The 14,122-nt window shown below is 49.0% G+C and overlaps 1 protein-coding gene across 1 annotated transcript in view; it reads left to right on the forward strand.

Moving 5' to 3' along the window:
* LOC106891304 (serine protease inhibitor Kazal-type 5-like) overlaps positions 1–14,122 on the forward strand; it is a 130,801-nt gene that overhangs the window by 107,911 nt on the left and 8,768 nt on the right. Inside the window, exons 5-16 of the mRNA XM_014947754.1 lie at positions 408–474; positions 2,149–2,276; positions 2,467–2,515; positions 4,799–4,929; positions 5,536–5,617; positions 6,134–6,198; positions 7,087–7,171; positions 9,836–9,963; positions 10,154–10,202; positions 12,486–12,616; positions 13,223–13,304; positions 13,821–13,885. Of these exons, the coding sequence (XP_014803240.1) occupies positions 408–474; positions 2,149–2,276; positions 2,467–2,515; positions 4,799–4,929; positions 5,536–5,617; positions 6,134–6,198; positions 7,087–7,171; positions 9,836–9,963; positions 10,154–10,202; positions 12,486–12,616; positions 13,223–13,304; positions 13,821–13,885 (1,062 nt within the window). The remainder of the gene's footprint in view (positions 1–407; positions 475–2,148; positions 2,277–2,466; positions 2,516–4,798; positions 4,930–5,535; positions 5,618–6,133; positions 6,199–7,086; positions 7,172–9,835; positions 9,964–10,153; positions 10,203–12,485; positions 12,617–13,222; positions 13,305–13,820; positions 13,886–14,122) is intronic.

Here is a 14,122-nt window from a genome sequence, read left to right on the forward strand (position 1 = left end):
TGATGTAGAATCGTAGTCCTGGGCCAGACAGACCAGTTTGTAGCTCTTCAGCACCCCTGCAAACCCAGTAGCACTCTTCAGCTTGTCACACGGGGGTGACACACCACAGGGTGTGAGGAGCAAATCCAGGGTGAAAACGTACGTGGATTTAGTTTCTCATTTCTATAGATGGTGTTTAATAGTATGGAAAAACCTGGACATTAGAGAGAAAGGATGGCGAAATGCCCCCCCTGCAGAGATGCTAAATACCCCGGGCATGTCTCACTGAGCCCCAGTGCTGGTCCATCCCACCGCCTTGCACAACGGGGAGGTGGGGTTGGCAGGACTGGCCTTTAATCACTAGCTATTTTGGTTTTACATCCGAGGACTGTACGCTGCTCTGTCACTCACGCCTCCCTTTCTTGCAGGGAAAGAGACTCAAAAAACAAAGGGAGTGGTGAAGAGGCGACCAGGAATGTGAGCTCCTCGGGAGAGGTGAGGTGAAACATCGCTACCGGAGCCAGTTTTATCGGCGCTCTGGGAGCAGGATGATGCGGTGGTGTTGCATCTTCTGCCTCTGACCCACTTGCCCAGAGTGTTTCCTTGTCTGGGGCGTGGGAAACACCGGCTTGGCCGATGGGGAAGGGCCCAGCAATGGGAGTGGGTGAATGTGCTCTGCCTTGGCAAGAGGTTCTGAAGGACCCTGAGGCTTTGTGCCATCTATGAGTGTAAAAAAAAACCAAAACTGGCAAATCCCAGGCAATCCTAGTCCCTGTCAGGCAATGACTGCCGTGGCACATGTGGTCTGTGCCTGACCCAGGGTATAGGCTAAGGAGGATACCTGTCTGTTTATAAGGCATGCTGTTGGCATCTGACAAGTAATTAATAGCAATGATGGTGCATGTGAGCTGTGACTAGGGCAGGGTGTGGGAGCAGGCCGCCTCTAATTGTCCCTTGTTTATCTTGTCGATGCACCCTGCTGGTTTCTTTTACCTGTAGCTGTTTTTCTAGATAGCAAGTCTTTATGTGGAGGGACTTGTCTTTGTGAGCCTTGGGTTTTTTTTCTGGATAGGAGTGAGCTGGTTTCCATCAGATAGTGTTGGTTGCAGTGATTTATTATTTCTTTTTTTACATCTGGTTAAGCAGTGTGGCTTTCTAACTTTGTGTGTGTAGGCAATTTAAAGGCTTTGTAAAGCATAGCTGTCCTAAGGGAGATCTTTTTTTAAACACCTGACTTGCTAAAGTGTGGTCCTGAAGGCAGAAGGACAGTTTTACAGTGTCAGGAAGAGACCTACACTGAATTTCTTTGTTCACCTGCAGATTCTCTGTCTGGCTTTCAGGAAGTAATTTTCTGGGCTTGAATTCCCCACCTGCAGAGCTGGGATAAGAAATCATACCATCTCCTTTACCCAGTGTGAGGGGGGAAAAAAATGCAGATCACATGGCAGATAGCCTTAAGTGCTGCATGAAGGATCCAAAAAGGCTTCACATGTAGCACGTTTTTGTTATACTACAAACCTGCTTGTGTGTTTTGAAAGTCAGAGGAAAGCTGTTCAGAGGAAATTAAAGAGCACACTGAAGTACTCAAGTGGGTTTGGCTACAAAAGCCTTTTGTGAAAGTGCTTTGCTTCAATTGATGCATAAGGTCATGTTAAATAAATGGAAGGTAAAAAATGCCCACCTCTTACTCTGGCATACCTGGAAGAAAGAGTGCAAGGATTATTTTTTTTTTTACCTGGCAGCTTAATTTTTTTTACTGTGCATGGATTTTGAAGTTCTTGGTAGTTTTCTCACATTTTGTGAGTGAACACACTGACTTCCTCATTCAAAATTCACCAAGAAATTTTCTCTCTTATACTTAGGGCAGAACCTCGGTCCTTCAAGCAGGCTTTTGCGTGTCTTATCTGTTAGAAATAGAAATAAGACTAGCCTGGATGCAAAAGACAAAAGTACTTGTTTAAACATAAGGATTTATTTGTTTTCTGTTGCATGCTATAGTTTAAGACAACACATCAGCCAAACTATGGTTTACCACTGAGTTACGCCTCAAGGAAATGAAATAGTGTTTGAAACATAATTCATTGGGTGGATAATCCTTTGTGGATTTGTGGGAGATGCGTGCTTCCGTCAGCATATCTGTGTCAACCTGTGTTTTTGGCACTTCCACAGGATGACTGCCGAGAGTTTCGGGATCTCTTCAAGAAGGGGAAACTTTCCTGCACCAGAGAAAATGATCCTGTCCGAGATTCCACCGGGAAGCAACACAGCAATAAGTGCATCATGTGTGCAGAGAAGTTGTGAGTAGAGCAGAGGGGAAAAAAAAAATAGGTTTTTTTATAGACTGAGAAAGTAAAGTGGCTGCTGGAGCAACGTGGCTGCCGATGCCAGTGGATGGGAACACTCCCCCTCCTGCAGCCAGTGGTGGGGAAAACCTCTCACTCCCTGGAGCACTGTGGTATTCACTTTCTCATCTTGCTTCTCTTCCAGCAAAAGGGAGAATGAGCGGAAGTTATCTAACAGACAAGGAAAAGATAAGGTGAGATTAAAGTATTAGGCAGGTCAATATAAAACTTTATTGGATTTTCACCCAAGATAGAGAAAAGGCAACATTATTCTACTCGGTTGCTCTGTCTCTACTGATTTAATTTTGAGATCCACTTTCCTTTTCCTCATTTCTTGTTCATGCTCTTGAATCCCCCAAGTGAACAACTTGTGCCTGAATGTTATGGTCTAACCCATTGACCTGTGGATCCAGGGAGAGGTAAATCCCATCAGAATAAGAAACCAGATGTGCTGCACTGTCCTAAAACCCGGCTCAAGGGTGGAGAAGCCAGTGCTGCTCAGGGTACTAATTAGGTTAAAATGAAAAATCTGGGTGAAAAGCTCTGAAAAGTTCAGGAGATCATTATATTCTGAGAGGAGAGCTCAGCCCTGCACTATCTCCATGGGCCTGTGGCTCAGTTTTAATTCTTATGGTGCTGCCACTTGCCCCCTTCGCCCTGCCACCCCACAGCCACCATGCCCTGTGCACTGATGTTTTCCTGGCATAAGCAGTTCCATAAGGAAGGGGGGGGAAAAAGGTCCCTTACCCATGCTTACCTTTTGATTTCTGCCATGGCAGGGACTGGTACGGTCCCCTTAAGCTCCAGTCTTGGGGATAATCTTGTTTTGGTACTTTTCCTAATGACTTTGGCATGAAAAAATGGAAGCGTGCGTGAAATTTGCTGATGGTGAAGCTGGGAGGCAGTATCAGCAGAGGAGGATCAGCAGATCACTCAGGACTAATTGGATAGTGCTGAAGCCTGGAGTAATAGAAACAAGATAAAATGTAATAACACTGCAAGATCACACAGTCAGTGATTAACAAGAATTCGTGCTTGTCAGTTAGAAATGACAAAGGATAAGAAAGCCCTGCATTTATTAGTGGGTCAGGGATGCGACAGGCCGTGAAAAAGGCAAATGCGAGTCTTGGATGTACTCAGAGAGGATTTTGCAGTGGGGGTTGGGAAGCTAAAAGAGCTCTAGAGATGTTAGTTCAAAGGGAGACCATTTGAGAGAGGCTATTAGGGGAAGGCAGATCTGTCTCGGAGGCGGAGGATTGGGGTGGTGAGCTGGGCTGGTTCCAGGGAAGGAGACAGAGATGGGGCTGTGAGAGCTTTTCTGGGCTTGTTGAGGAGGAAAGCATCACCTGAACTGCAGAGGGGTGTGAGCACATACTGGTGATGGGGAGACACATGGAGGCTCTCGGGCAGCCACTCTGAAATGGGGTGTGATGTTTATTTCCAATGGGAGCAATGCAATGTGGCTGTTGGCCACAGCAGGTGACAGCTGGTCCTGCGCCGGATGATATCTCTCCTACCGATGGTTAGTTTGGCTCTGGGGAAAGGTGAGGGTTTGTACTCTGAGAGTTCTTCTGGCATTAGTCCAGCAGGAAAGCTGAGGAGCCGGAGGCTGAGGTGCCCTGGATAGGATGCAGGAGACAATGCTGGGAAATCCCCTGGCAGACAAGACGAGGGGCTGGAAACTTCTCAGCAAAGCAAAGGATGTGAAGTCTGTGACCTGCTAAGGACCTTAATGCAAGCTAGCTAAAGCTCTCCTATGCACAAAATGGGCAGAAAATTGGGAGTGTTAAAACCAATTTGTAAAAAAATAAAGAGTAAGTGGGATCCAGTTAGTTACCCTCTGTACTTGCTGTTTGGAAAGCGCTGTTGCAGTGTTGGAAACTGTTGAAATTAGGGGGCAAATTAATATGGTTTCTGTACAGTGATTCTTGAACCGGGAACAAATTAATCATCTACTCTCTAAGCAGCCTTCCAATGGTCATGGACTATTAAGTGTGTTTGCATTGTGCTTTTATGTTTTAACTGCTGCTTCTTGGTGGGTTCCCAGTGTGGTTGGTTTCGGGGGTACTATTGGTTTTGTAGATGAAACTATTATCTGAGCTATGATCTGGGAAAAGGCTGTAGCTGTGTATTAAGGATGTTGGGAGAAGTGGGAGGGACTTCATTACCGTATCGGTCACATCACTGGCATGCTTTGGATAGCCCAACAAGGGGAATAATAATTAGTCGGAGCATACTAGAAAACTCCCAACACGTGCTCTGCAGGCAGAGGGACCCATAATTTTTCTGACTCACTCCTCTGTTTATATTCTAAGTGGCTGGTATTGCACACCCTTTTCTCTTGTCCACACCCAGGCTCTTCTGTGATGCATTTGTGATGCTTCCACGCTTTCCTGGCAGGAAACCCCAAGTTTCTAAGAATCAGATCACTAAGATGAGGAGGACAGGGTGCCCTAACCACTGCCCTCCTTTTGCAGGATGACTGCAGTGAGTTTCGCTCCCAGTTTGAAGCTGGTGGACGACTGTCCTGCACGAGGGAGAATGACCCTGTTCGGGATTCCTCTGGCAAGCAGCACACCAACAAATGTCTCATGTGCGCTGAGAAGTTGTGAGTACGGCTTCCTCTGAGCAACAACAGAAAAGAGGGCAACCTCCTGCTGTGAAACAGCAGCTTTTCCCTGTGGAGCTGCATCTGGGCGATGCCTGGGGGAGGGTCCTGAATCCCAGAGGCCCTCCAAGAGATGCTCTGGCAGTAGGGCCCCACCATTGCCCCTCTTCTCACTTCTCTTTCAGTGCAAAGGGCTTGGGGTGGGTGGAGTGGTGAGAAGCAGTGCGGAGTAGAGGAGGAGAAGCAAGGTCGATAGAGAGCAACCCCTTTCCCAGGGGACTGTCAGGTGCAGGCAGCTCCTGAGGAGTTTCCCATGCATGTACTTTGCCTTCCAGATGCTCTCTCTCTACTCCCATAGAGCATATGCAGAAGCAGCCCTGATATGAAAACAGCCACCCCGGATCCAGGATGTAGCGTACAGTGGGAATGGTGAGGAGAAGAGGGAAGGCTTAGGGGTGGGAAGTAGGAACAGGACCACCAGGAGCAGGGACTGTGGATGGGGAGGTGGTGCCCAATGGCATGACGTGGGCTTACAGGGCAGCCCCGGGTCCCGGTGGCACTTGCACTGCCATAGCACTCTCTTTCCCTTCTCTCCTCTTCTTCCAGCAAAAAAGAAGCCCAAAGAGGAGGTCAGTCTGGTGGAACTGTTCAGCGCAACAAACCTTCCACTTCAGACCGTACAAAGCAGGTGAGATGGAGCTTGGAGCCTGCCCTGAGCTCAGACAAAAAGGGGCTAGCAAGAACCTGTGGCATCTTGATGGCCAGGGACTATCTGTGGTCGCCCTGGGGTGACCATGGTACTTGGGATGTTGGTGTCAGCTAACGATGGGGGTGAAGCAGGTTGTATTGCAAAGCCTTGCTCGTTTGTGGGATGGACCTATGCGTAAGCGTACAACGTGGGCGTGTTTGGACCTCACAGAACAGCCCCTCTTACTTTCCCAATGATGTGATGTTGTATATGAGATAAAAGGCAGGTTCAGACTCCCCACAATCCTGTCAGCCCTCAGATGATAATATTTGGTGGGTATTAAAGCCTGTATGGAGCAAGCATCAAACCTTGCTTCTCCAGGAACAGCCCCACAACACCCTGGATCTGGGAGGAGGAGGGGGAAGAAGAGGAGCTGCTTTAGCTTTGCTGCTTCTCTGGTTGTATAAAAATTGATTCTATGTTTGGTTGTTTAATGTGGTGCTGGCTCTTTTGCAGAACTGTGGTGGTTCAGGGTCACAGCAGGGCATGAATGATAGACGTCCCTTCTCATCAAACAGAGGGTGAGTACAGCAGCACCTGCAATGGCAGACTGTCCCTTCAAATGCCCCACAAGACCTGGCACTGGTTTCTGCCCCCATCTACCTACGAGTTTTTTCTTAGGGGTGGTTAGAAGGCTAGGAGCAGGAATGGTTCAGTAGCACACAAGTGGTGCTGCCTGCAACGGAGAATTGAACACTGATGTGTGGTGCTCAGTGCAGCACTTCTCCCCACTGGCTAAATCAGTGATTGGGGAAGAGATGTGTAGAGCGGGGCATGTTTCTCATGCAACCCTTGCCCCTTTTTGTCCTTGACTTTATTTTGCACGAAGCACCAGTGCTTGCTGTGCCCAAAACCCCTCTCAGGACACCTTTGCCCAGAAAACCCTGTCTCCTGGCCTGGGATGTGTCTGCTGCCTGGCCCTGGCTCACCTTCACCCGCTGGCTTGGAGGCAGTGCCTGGTCCATCATGTGCTTTCTGGGCATCGGGCAGGCACTCCTGTCTGTGTTATATCTGCTGGACCTGAGCAACACTCAGTTGCTGCTTCTTCAGAGCATTTGCTGCGGAGCCCTGAGATTTCTTGCTTTTGGCTGGTGTGGTCCCTTCATCTCCCCACCCTCCCAGAAATGCCAGTGGACAGACAGGACTGCAGAGCCCTGGGGTGGTCATGCACTTGGGCTGTGCACAGGGTGAGGTTTGTCCTGCTGCTGGCTGCCTCCTGTTAGCATGTGGCTGGGGCCTTCTTGCCCTCTCCTCTCCTGGTGGGTGAGTGGGTGCTGCCACAGTGCCAGCAGATCCCCAGGGGCTGGGGAAGGGGGGTCTGTGGGGAGGGTGGCTGGGTTTGCACTGGGCTCTCCCTGTTCTGGAGAGAAGGTCTGTGACGAGCTGCCTCTCTGCTCTTCCCCTGCCAGCCCACAAGGAAACGCAGCTCAAAGTGGTAGGAACTGCAAGCCCGGCCGCAAGACACAGGACAGAGACAACAGCGGCTACCAGCTGGTAAACCCACCTCCTGCATCTTGGCTGGCAGCTGTGCGGGCAGAAATGGGGACCTGTCCCGTGGGGGGCTCCTCCGCTGGCTCTGACCCCCGACAGCTCCTTTCCCAGCAGCTGCTCCTGTTCTTGCTCTGACCTTAAAGCTTCTCACTTGGTCCCGTATCCTTGGAAGGGTTTGAATGGGTGTAAGCATCAGTACCTTGATGCTAGCCCCTGTATCCCCCAGCATGGAAGCAAAGGGAAGGGGAGCAGGGCTGGACTTACCCATAAAGGACCCTCCTAAACTGGTTTTGTTTCTGGGGTTGGCTCCTCATGGAAGTACATCAGCTATGAAGGTGCTGGTATTGATCTCAGGCTGGATGACTGCCCCACATGGAGCCAAAGCAGGGTGAGGGTGAGGGGTGCCACCCCCCCATATGTTGAGAAGGTGCTGAGTCAAAGGCCATGGCTGGGGCAGGGTGGTGGAGCTCAGCAGAGGATCAGGACAAGGTTGGCAGGAGGAGGGAGTGCTAAAAGGGGAAGCACTGAGTGATAGATGATGACTGTGTATGGAATATGGCAGGGGGAGGGAGTGCTAAAAGGGGAAGCACTGAGTGATAGATGATGACTGTGTATGGAATAAGTGGGAGAAAGATGGTGTCTGCTTTGCCTTGTGTCCATAAAACCAAAATGCAATAGTTTCAACAAAGCTAAAAGTGGAAAATATAATAACTAATAAGAGGAAAGAAGTTACCATTAAAAGGGTGACTAAACTGTGAATCTCACTGTCATGGGGTGTTGTCAAGAGCTAGGATTGTTAAAAATTGGCCTGATGTTTTAATCCCTCCGGCATTTGCATACAGTAAATTAAAGAACATTTTGGAAGGGATAGGTAATGTGTTTCATGGGGCTGGGGAACCTTACTGTAAACTGCCTTAACTCTCTCGGAAGCTCTGTCACTGACTGCTTTTAGAGAAGGGATATTTGAGTAAAAAAATCCTGGTAGGTGGTTCAGATACAGCAATTTTGATGCATTCCAAAGGAAGCATTAGGTGTAATAATTCCAGTCTGCATCAGGGCTTAGTGGTATTTCCTGGTAGCACCGGAGGAGGTGTGGATGCTGATGAGCCTGACTGACGAGAGGTGATTCAGAGGGCAAATCTGCTCCTCTCCTCTTTCCAGGCCCACCTGTGGGTTTTGTCACAGGCAGCTCCACTTCCCCAGAACCAAAGAAGTGGTGGGACCTGAGATATGTGGGGCTGCCGGTGGGGTGGCTGCCTGCCCTGGGCAGTAATGCGGGCACGGAGGTCATACTGCAGGCAGAGATGTCTGGACCATAGGAAGGCATCTAGCAGTGGATCGCAAAGGTCAGCATTGTCTGCCTTCACGTCATCAGTAATTACCCAGATGAGAGAGGAAACAGCACATTAATGAAATTAGCAAGTGGCATTTAACCAGCAGGTGCTATCACAGCACCCCAATGTCACTGAACCCCCTGTGCCACCTGGCATGAAACCTCCCCTCCTGGTGGTCCTGCTGATAAACCATCAGTTTGTGCTAAATGGTGCATCTCCAGGTGGGACAGGAGGTGGAATGTCCTCTCTGTCCCAGCAGCAGCTCTCCTCCGATTGCACCATTTGCAGCCATTGCAACATGTTTTATAGCACCCGGAGGAGGGGATGGGAACACATTAGTCACTCCTTCGTCTCGGTCTTTTTTTCAACACCTGGAGCAGAGGTGGGCGGCCGGGCTGAGGAAGGGGCTGTGTGTGTGCCAGGGAACAGGCTGCTGTACCTCTGACCTCTGCTGCTTGACACTTGCTACAACTCTGAAAACACCCTGACATGTTTGTAGGGTGGAGACCTAAGTGCCAAGAGGGGACCCCCAAAAAGCTACTCCTTGTGTGAGTTTGTCCTGGTTCTGCTATGCATGGTTTGTAAGGAAAGCTGTGTTTAAATTGTAAGGAAAACTGTGTCTCGTTGTCATGCTTGAGAGGAAACGCGAGGGCACCCTTAATTAGTCATAGATGCTCATATATGCTTGTGTCTCTGAACTCAGTGGGTGTCAGAAGTTGTGCTGCGTGTCGCACCACCCTCGGGCTGCTGTAGAGGTTTTTCCTTAATTTTGGCCAATGGATTTCATCTTCATTCTTGGAGATGAAATGGCATCAAAGCCCTGATAAGGAGGACTAGGGACAGGTAGCAGAAATTTTCATCTTCTTGTGGATCCCCAGTGAGAGAAATAAACCTGCCCTGGACCAAGATGCCAAGGTAGATCAGATAAGTGGGTCTGTGCCTGGCTGTGGGGCAGGTCCCCTTGTGAGTGAACACACTGACTTCCTCATTCAAAATTCACCAAGAAATTTTCTCTCTTATACTTAGGGCAGAACCTCGGTCCTTCAAGCAGGCTTTTGCGTGTCTTATCTGTTAGAAATAGAAATAAGACTAGCCTGGATGCAAAAGACAAAAGTACTTGTTTAAACATAAGGATTTATTTGTTTTCTGTTGCATGCTATAGTTTAAGACAACACATCAGCCAAACTATGGTTTACCACTGAGTTACGCCTCAAGGAAATGAAATAGTGTTTGAAACATAATTCATTGGGTGGATAATCCTTTGTGGATTTGTGGGAGATGCGTGCTTCCGTCAGCATATCTGTGTCAACCTGTGTTTTTGGCACTTCCACAGGATGACTGCCGAGAGTTTCGGGATCTCTTCAAGAAGGGGAAACTTTCCTGCACCAGAGAAAATGATCCTGTCCGAGATTCCACCGGGAAGCAACACAGCAATAAGTGCATCATGTGTGCAGAGAAGTTGTGAGTAGAGCAGAGGGGAAAAAAAAAATAGGTTTTTTTATAGACTGAGAAAGTAAAGTGGCTGCTGGAGCAACGTGGCTGCCGATGCCAGTGGATGGGAACACTCCCCCTCCTGCAGCCAGTGGTGGGGAAAACCTCTCACTCCCTGGAGCACTGTGGTATTCACTTTCTCATCTTGCTTCTCTTCCAGCAAAAGGGAGAATGAGCGGAAGTTATCTAACAGACAAGGAAAAGATAAGGTGAGATTAAAGTATTAGGCAGGTCAATATAAAACTTTATTGGATTTTCACCCAAGATAGAGAAAAGGCAACATTATTCTACTCGGTTGCTCTGTCTCTACTGATTTAATTTTGAGATCCACTTTCCTTTTCCTCATTTCTTGTTCATGCTCTTGAATCCCCCAAGTGAACAACTTGTGCCTGAATGTTATGGTCTAACCCATTGACCTGTGGATCCAGGGAGAGGTAAATCCCATCAGAATAAGAAACCAGATGTGCTGCACTGTCCTAAAACCCGGCTCAAGGGTGGAGAAGCCAGTGCTGCTCAGGGTACTAATTAGGTTAAAATGAAAAATCTGGGTGAAAAGCTCTGAAAAGTTCAGGAGATCATTATATTCTGAGAGGAGAGCTCAGCCCTGCACTATCTCCATGGGCCTGTGGCTCAGTTTTAATTCTTATGGTGCTGCCACTTGCCCCCTTCGCCCTGCCACCCCACAGCCACCATGCCCTGTGCACTGATGTTTTCCTGGCATAAGCAGTTCCATAAGGAAGGGGGGGGAAAAAGGTCCCTTACCCATGCTTACCTTTTGATTTCTGCCATGGCAGGGACTGGTACGGTCCCCTTAAGCTCCAGTCTTGGGGATAATCTTGTTTTGGTACTTTTCCTAATGACTTTGGCATGAAAAAATGGAAGCGTGCGTGAAATTTGCTGATGGTGAAGCTGGGAGGCAGTATCAGCAGAGGAGGATCAGCAGATCACTCAGGACTAATTGGATAGTGCTGAAGCCTGGAGTAATAGAAACAAGATAAAATGTAATAACACTGCAAGATCACACAGTCAGTGATTAACAAGAATTCGTGCTTGTCAGTTAGAAATGACAAAGGATAAGAAAGCCCTGCATTTATTAGTGGGTCAGGGATGCGACAGGCCGTGAAAAAGGCAAATGCGAGTCTTGGATGTACTCAGAGAGGATTTTGCAGTGGGGGTTGGGAAGCTAAAAGAGCTCTAGAGATGTTAGTTCAAAGGGAGACCATTTGAGAGAGGCTATTAGGGGAAGGCAGATCTGTCTCGGAGGCGGAGGATTGGGGTGGTGAGCTGGGCTGGTTCCAGGGAAGGAGACAGAGATGGGGCTGTGAGAGCTTTTCTGGGCTTGTTGAGGAGGAAAGCATCACCTGAACTGCAGAGGGGTGTGAGCACATACTGGTGATGGGGAGACACATGGAGGCTCTCGGGCAGCCACTCTGAAATGGGGTGTGATGTTTATTTCCAATGGGAGCAATGCAATGTGGCTGTTGGCCACAGCAGGTGACAGCTGGTCCTGCGCCGGATGATATCTCTCCTACCGATGGTTAGTTTGGCTCTGGGGAAAGGTGAGGGTTTGTACTCTGAGAGTTCTTCTGGCATTAGTCCAGCAGGAAAGCTGAGGAGCCGGAGGCTGAGGTGCCCTGGATAGGATGCAGGAGACAATGCTGGGAAATCCCCTGGCAGACAAGACGAGGGGCTGGAAACTTCTCAGCAAAGCAAAGGATGTGAAGTCTGTGACCTGCTAAGGACCTTAATGCAAGCTAGCTAAAGCTCTCCTATGCACAAAATGGGCAGAAAATTGGGAGTGTTAAAACCAATTTGTAAAAAAATAAAGAGTAAGTGGGATCCAGTTAGTTACCCTCTGTACTTGCTGTTTGGAAAGCGCTGTTGCAGTGTTGGAAACTGTTGAAATTAGGGGGCAAATTAATATGGTTTCTGTACAGTGATTCTTGAACCGGGAACAAATTAATCATCTACTCTCTAAGCAGCCTTCCAATGGTCATGGACTATTAAGTGTGTTTGCATTGTGCTTTTATGTTTTAACTGCTGCTTCTTGGTGGGTTCCCAGTGTGGTTGGTTTCGGGGGTACTATTGGTTTTGTAGATGAAACTATTATCTGAGCTATGATCTGGGAAAAGGCTGTAGCTGTGTATTAAGGATGTTGGGAGAAGTGGGAGGGACTTCATTACCGTATCGGTCACATCACTGGCATGCTTTGGATAGCCCAACAAGGGGAATAATAATTAGTCGGAGCATACTAGAAAACTCCCAACACGTGCTCTGCAGGCAGAGGGACCCATAATTTTTCTGACTCACTCCTCTGTTTATATTCTAAGTGGCTGGTATTGCACACCCTTTTCTCTTGTCCACACCCAGGCTCTTCTGTGATGCATTTGTGATGCTTCCACGCTTTCCTGGCAGGAAACCCCAAGTTTCTAAGAATCAGATCACTAAGATGAGGAGGACAGGGTGCCCTAACCACTGCCCTCCTTTTGCAGGATGACTGCAGTGAGTTTCGCTCCCAGTTTGAAGCTGGTGGACGACTGTCCTGCACGAGGGAGAATGACCCTGTTCGGGATTCCTCTGGCAAGCAGCACACCAACAAATGTCTCATGTGCGCTGAGAAGTTGTGAGTACGGCTTCCTCTGAGCAACAACAGAAAAGAGGGCAACCTCCTGCTGTGAAACAGCAGCTTTTCCCTGTGGAGCTGCATCTGGGCGATGCCTGGGGGAGGGTCCTGAATCCCAGAGGCCCTCCAAGAGATGCTCTGGCAGTAGGGCCCCACCATTGCCCCTCTTCTCACTTCTCTTTCAGTGCAAAGGGCTTGGGGTGGGTGGAGTGGTGAGAAGCAGTGCGGAGTAGAGGAGGAGAAGCAAGGTCGATAGAGAGCAACCCCTTTCCCAGGGGACTGTCAGGTGCAGGCAGCTCCTGAGGAGTTTCCCATGCATGTACTTTGCCTTCCAGATGCTCTCTCTCTACTCCCATAGAGCATATGCAGAAGCAGCCCTGATATGAAAACAGCCACCCCGGATCCAGGATGTAGCGTACAGTGGGAATGGTGAGGAGAAGAGGGAAGGCTTAGGGGTGGGAAGTAGGAACAGGACCACCAGGAGCAGGGACTGTGGATGGGGAGGTGGTGCCCAATGGCATGACGTGGGCTTACAGGGCAGCCCCGGGTCCCGGTGGCACTTGCACTGCCATAGCACTCTCTTTCCCTTCTCTCCTCTTCTTCCAGCAAAAAAGAAGCCCAAAGAGGAGGTCAGTCTGGTGGAACTGTTCAGCGCAACAAACCTTCCACTTCAGACCGTACAAAGCAGGTGAGATGGAGCTTGGAGCCTGCCCTGAGCTCAGACAAAAAGGGGCTAGCAAGAACCTGTGGCATCTTGATGGCCAGGGACTATCTGTGGTCGCCCTGGGGTGACCATGGTACTTGGGATGTTGGTGTCAGCTAACGATGGGGGTGAAGCAGGTTGTATTGCAAAGCCTTGCTCGTTTGTGGGATGGACCTATGCGTAAGCGTACAACGTGGGCGTGTTTGGACCTCACAGAACAGCCCCTCTTACTTTCCCAATGATGTGATGTTGTATATGAGATAAAAGGCAGGTTCAGACTCCCCACAATCCTGTCAGCCCTCAGATGATAATATTTGGTGGGTATTAAAGCCTGTATGGAGCAAGCATCAAACCTTGCTTCTCCAGGAACAGCCCCACAACACCCTGGATCTGGGAGGAGGAGGGGGAAGAAGAGGAGCTGCTTTAGCTTTGCTGCTTCTCTGGTTGTATAAAAATTGATTCTATGTTTGGTTGTTTAATGTGGTGCTGGCTCTTTTGCAGAACTGTGGTGGTTCAGGGTCACAGCAGGGCATGAATGATAGACGTCCCTTCTCATCAAACAGAGGGTGAGTACAGCAGCACCTGCAATGGCAGACTGTCCCTTCAAATGCCCCACAAGACCTGGCACTGGTTTCTGCCCCCATCTACCTATGAGTTTTTTCTTAGGGGTGGTTAGAAGGCTAGGAGCAGGAATGGTTCAGTAGCACACAAGTGGTGCTGCCTGCAACGGAGAATTGAACACTGATGTGTGGTGCTCAGTGCAGCACTTCTCCCCACTGGCTAAATCAGTGATTGGGGAAGAG

Source organism: Calidris pugnax, unplaced genomic scaffold (assembly GCF_001431845.1).
Source record: "Calidris pugnax isolate Ruff unplaced genomic scaffold, ASM143184v1 scaffold27, whole genome shotgun sequence".
NCBI classification, from domain to species: domain Eukaryota; kingdom Metazoa; phylum Chordata; class Aves; order Charadriiformes; family Scolopacidae; genus Calidris; species Calidris pugnax.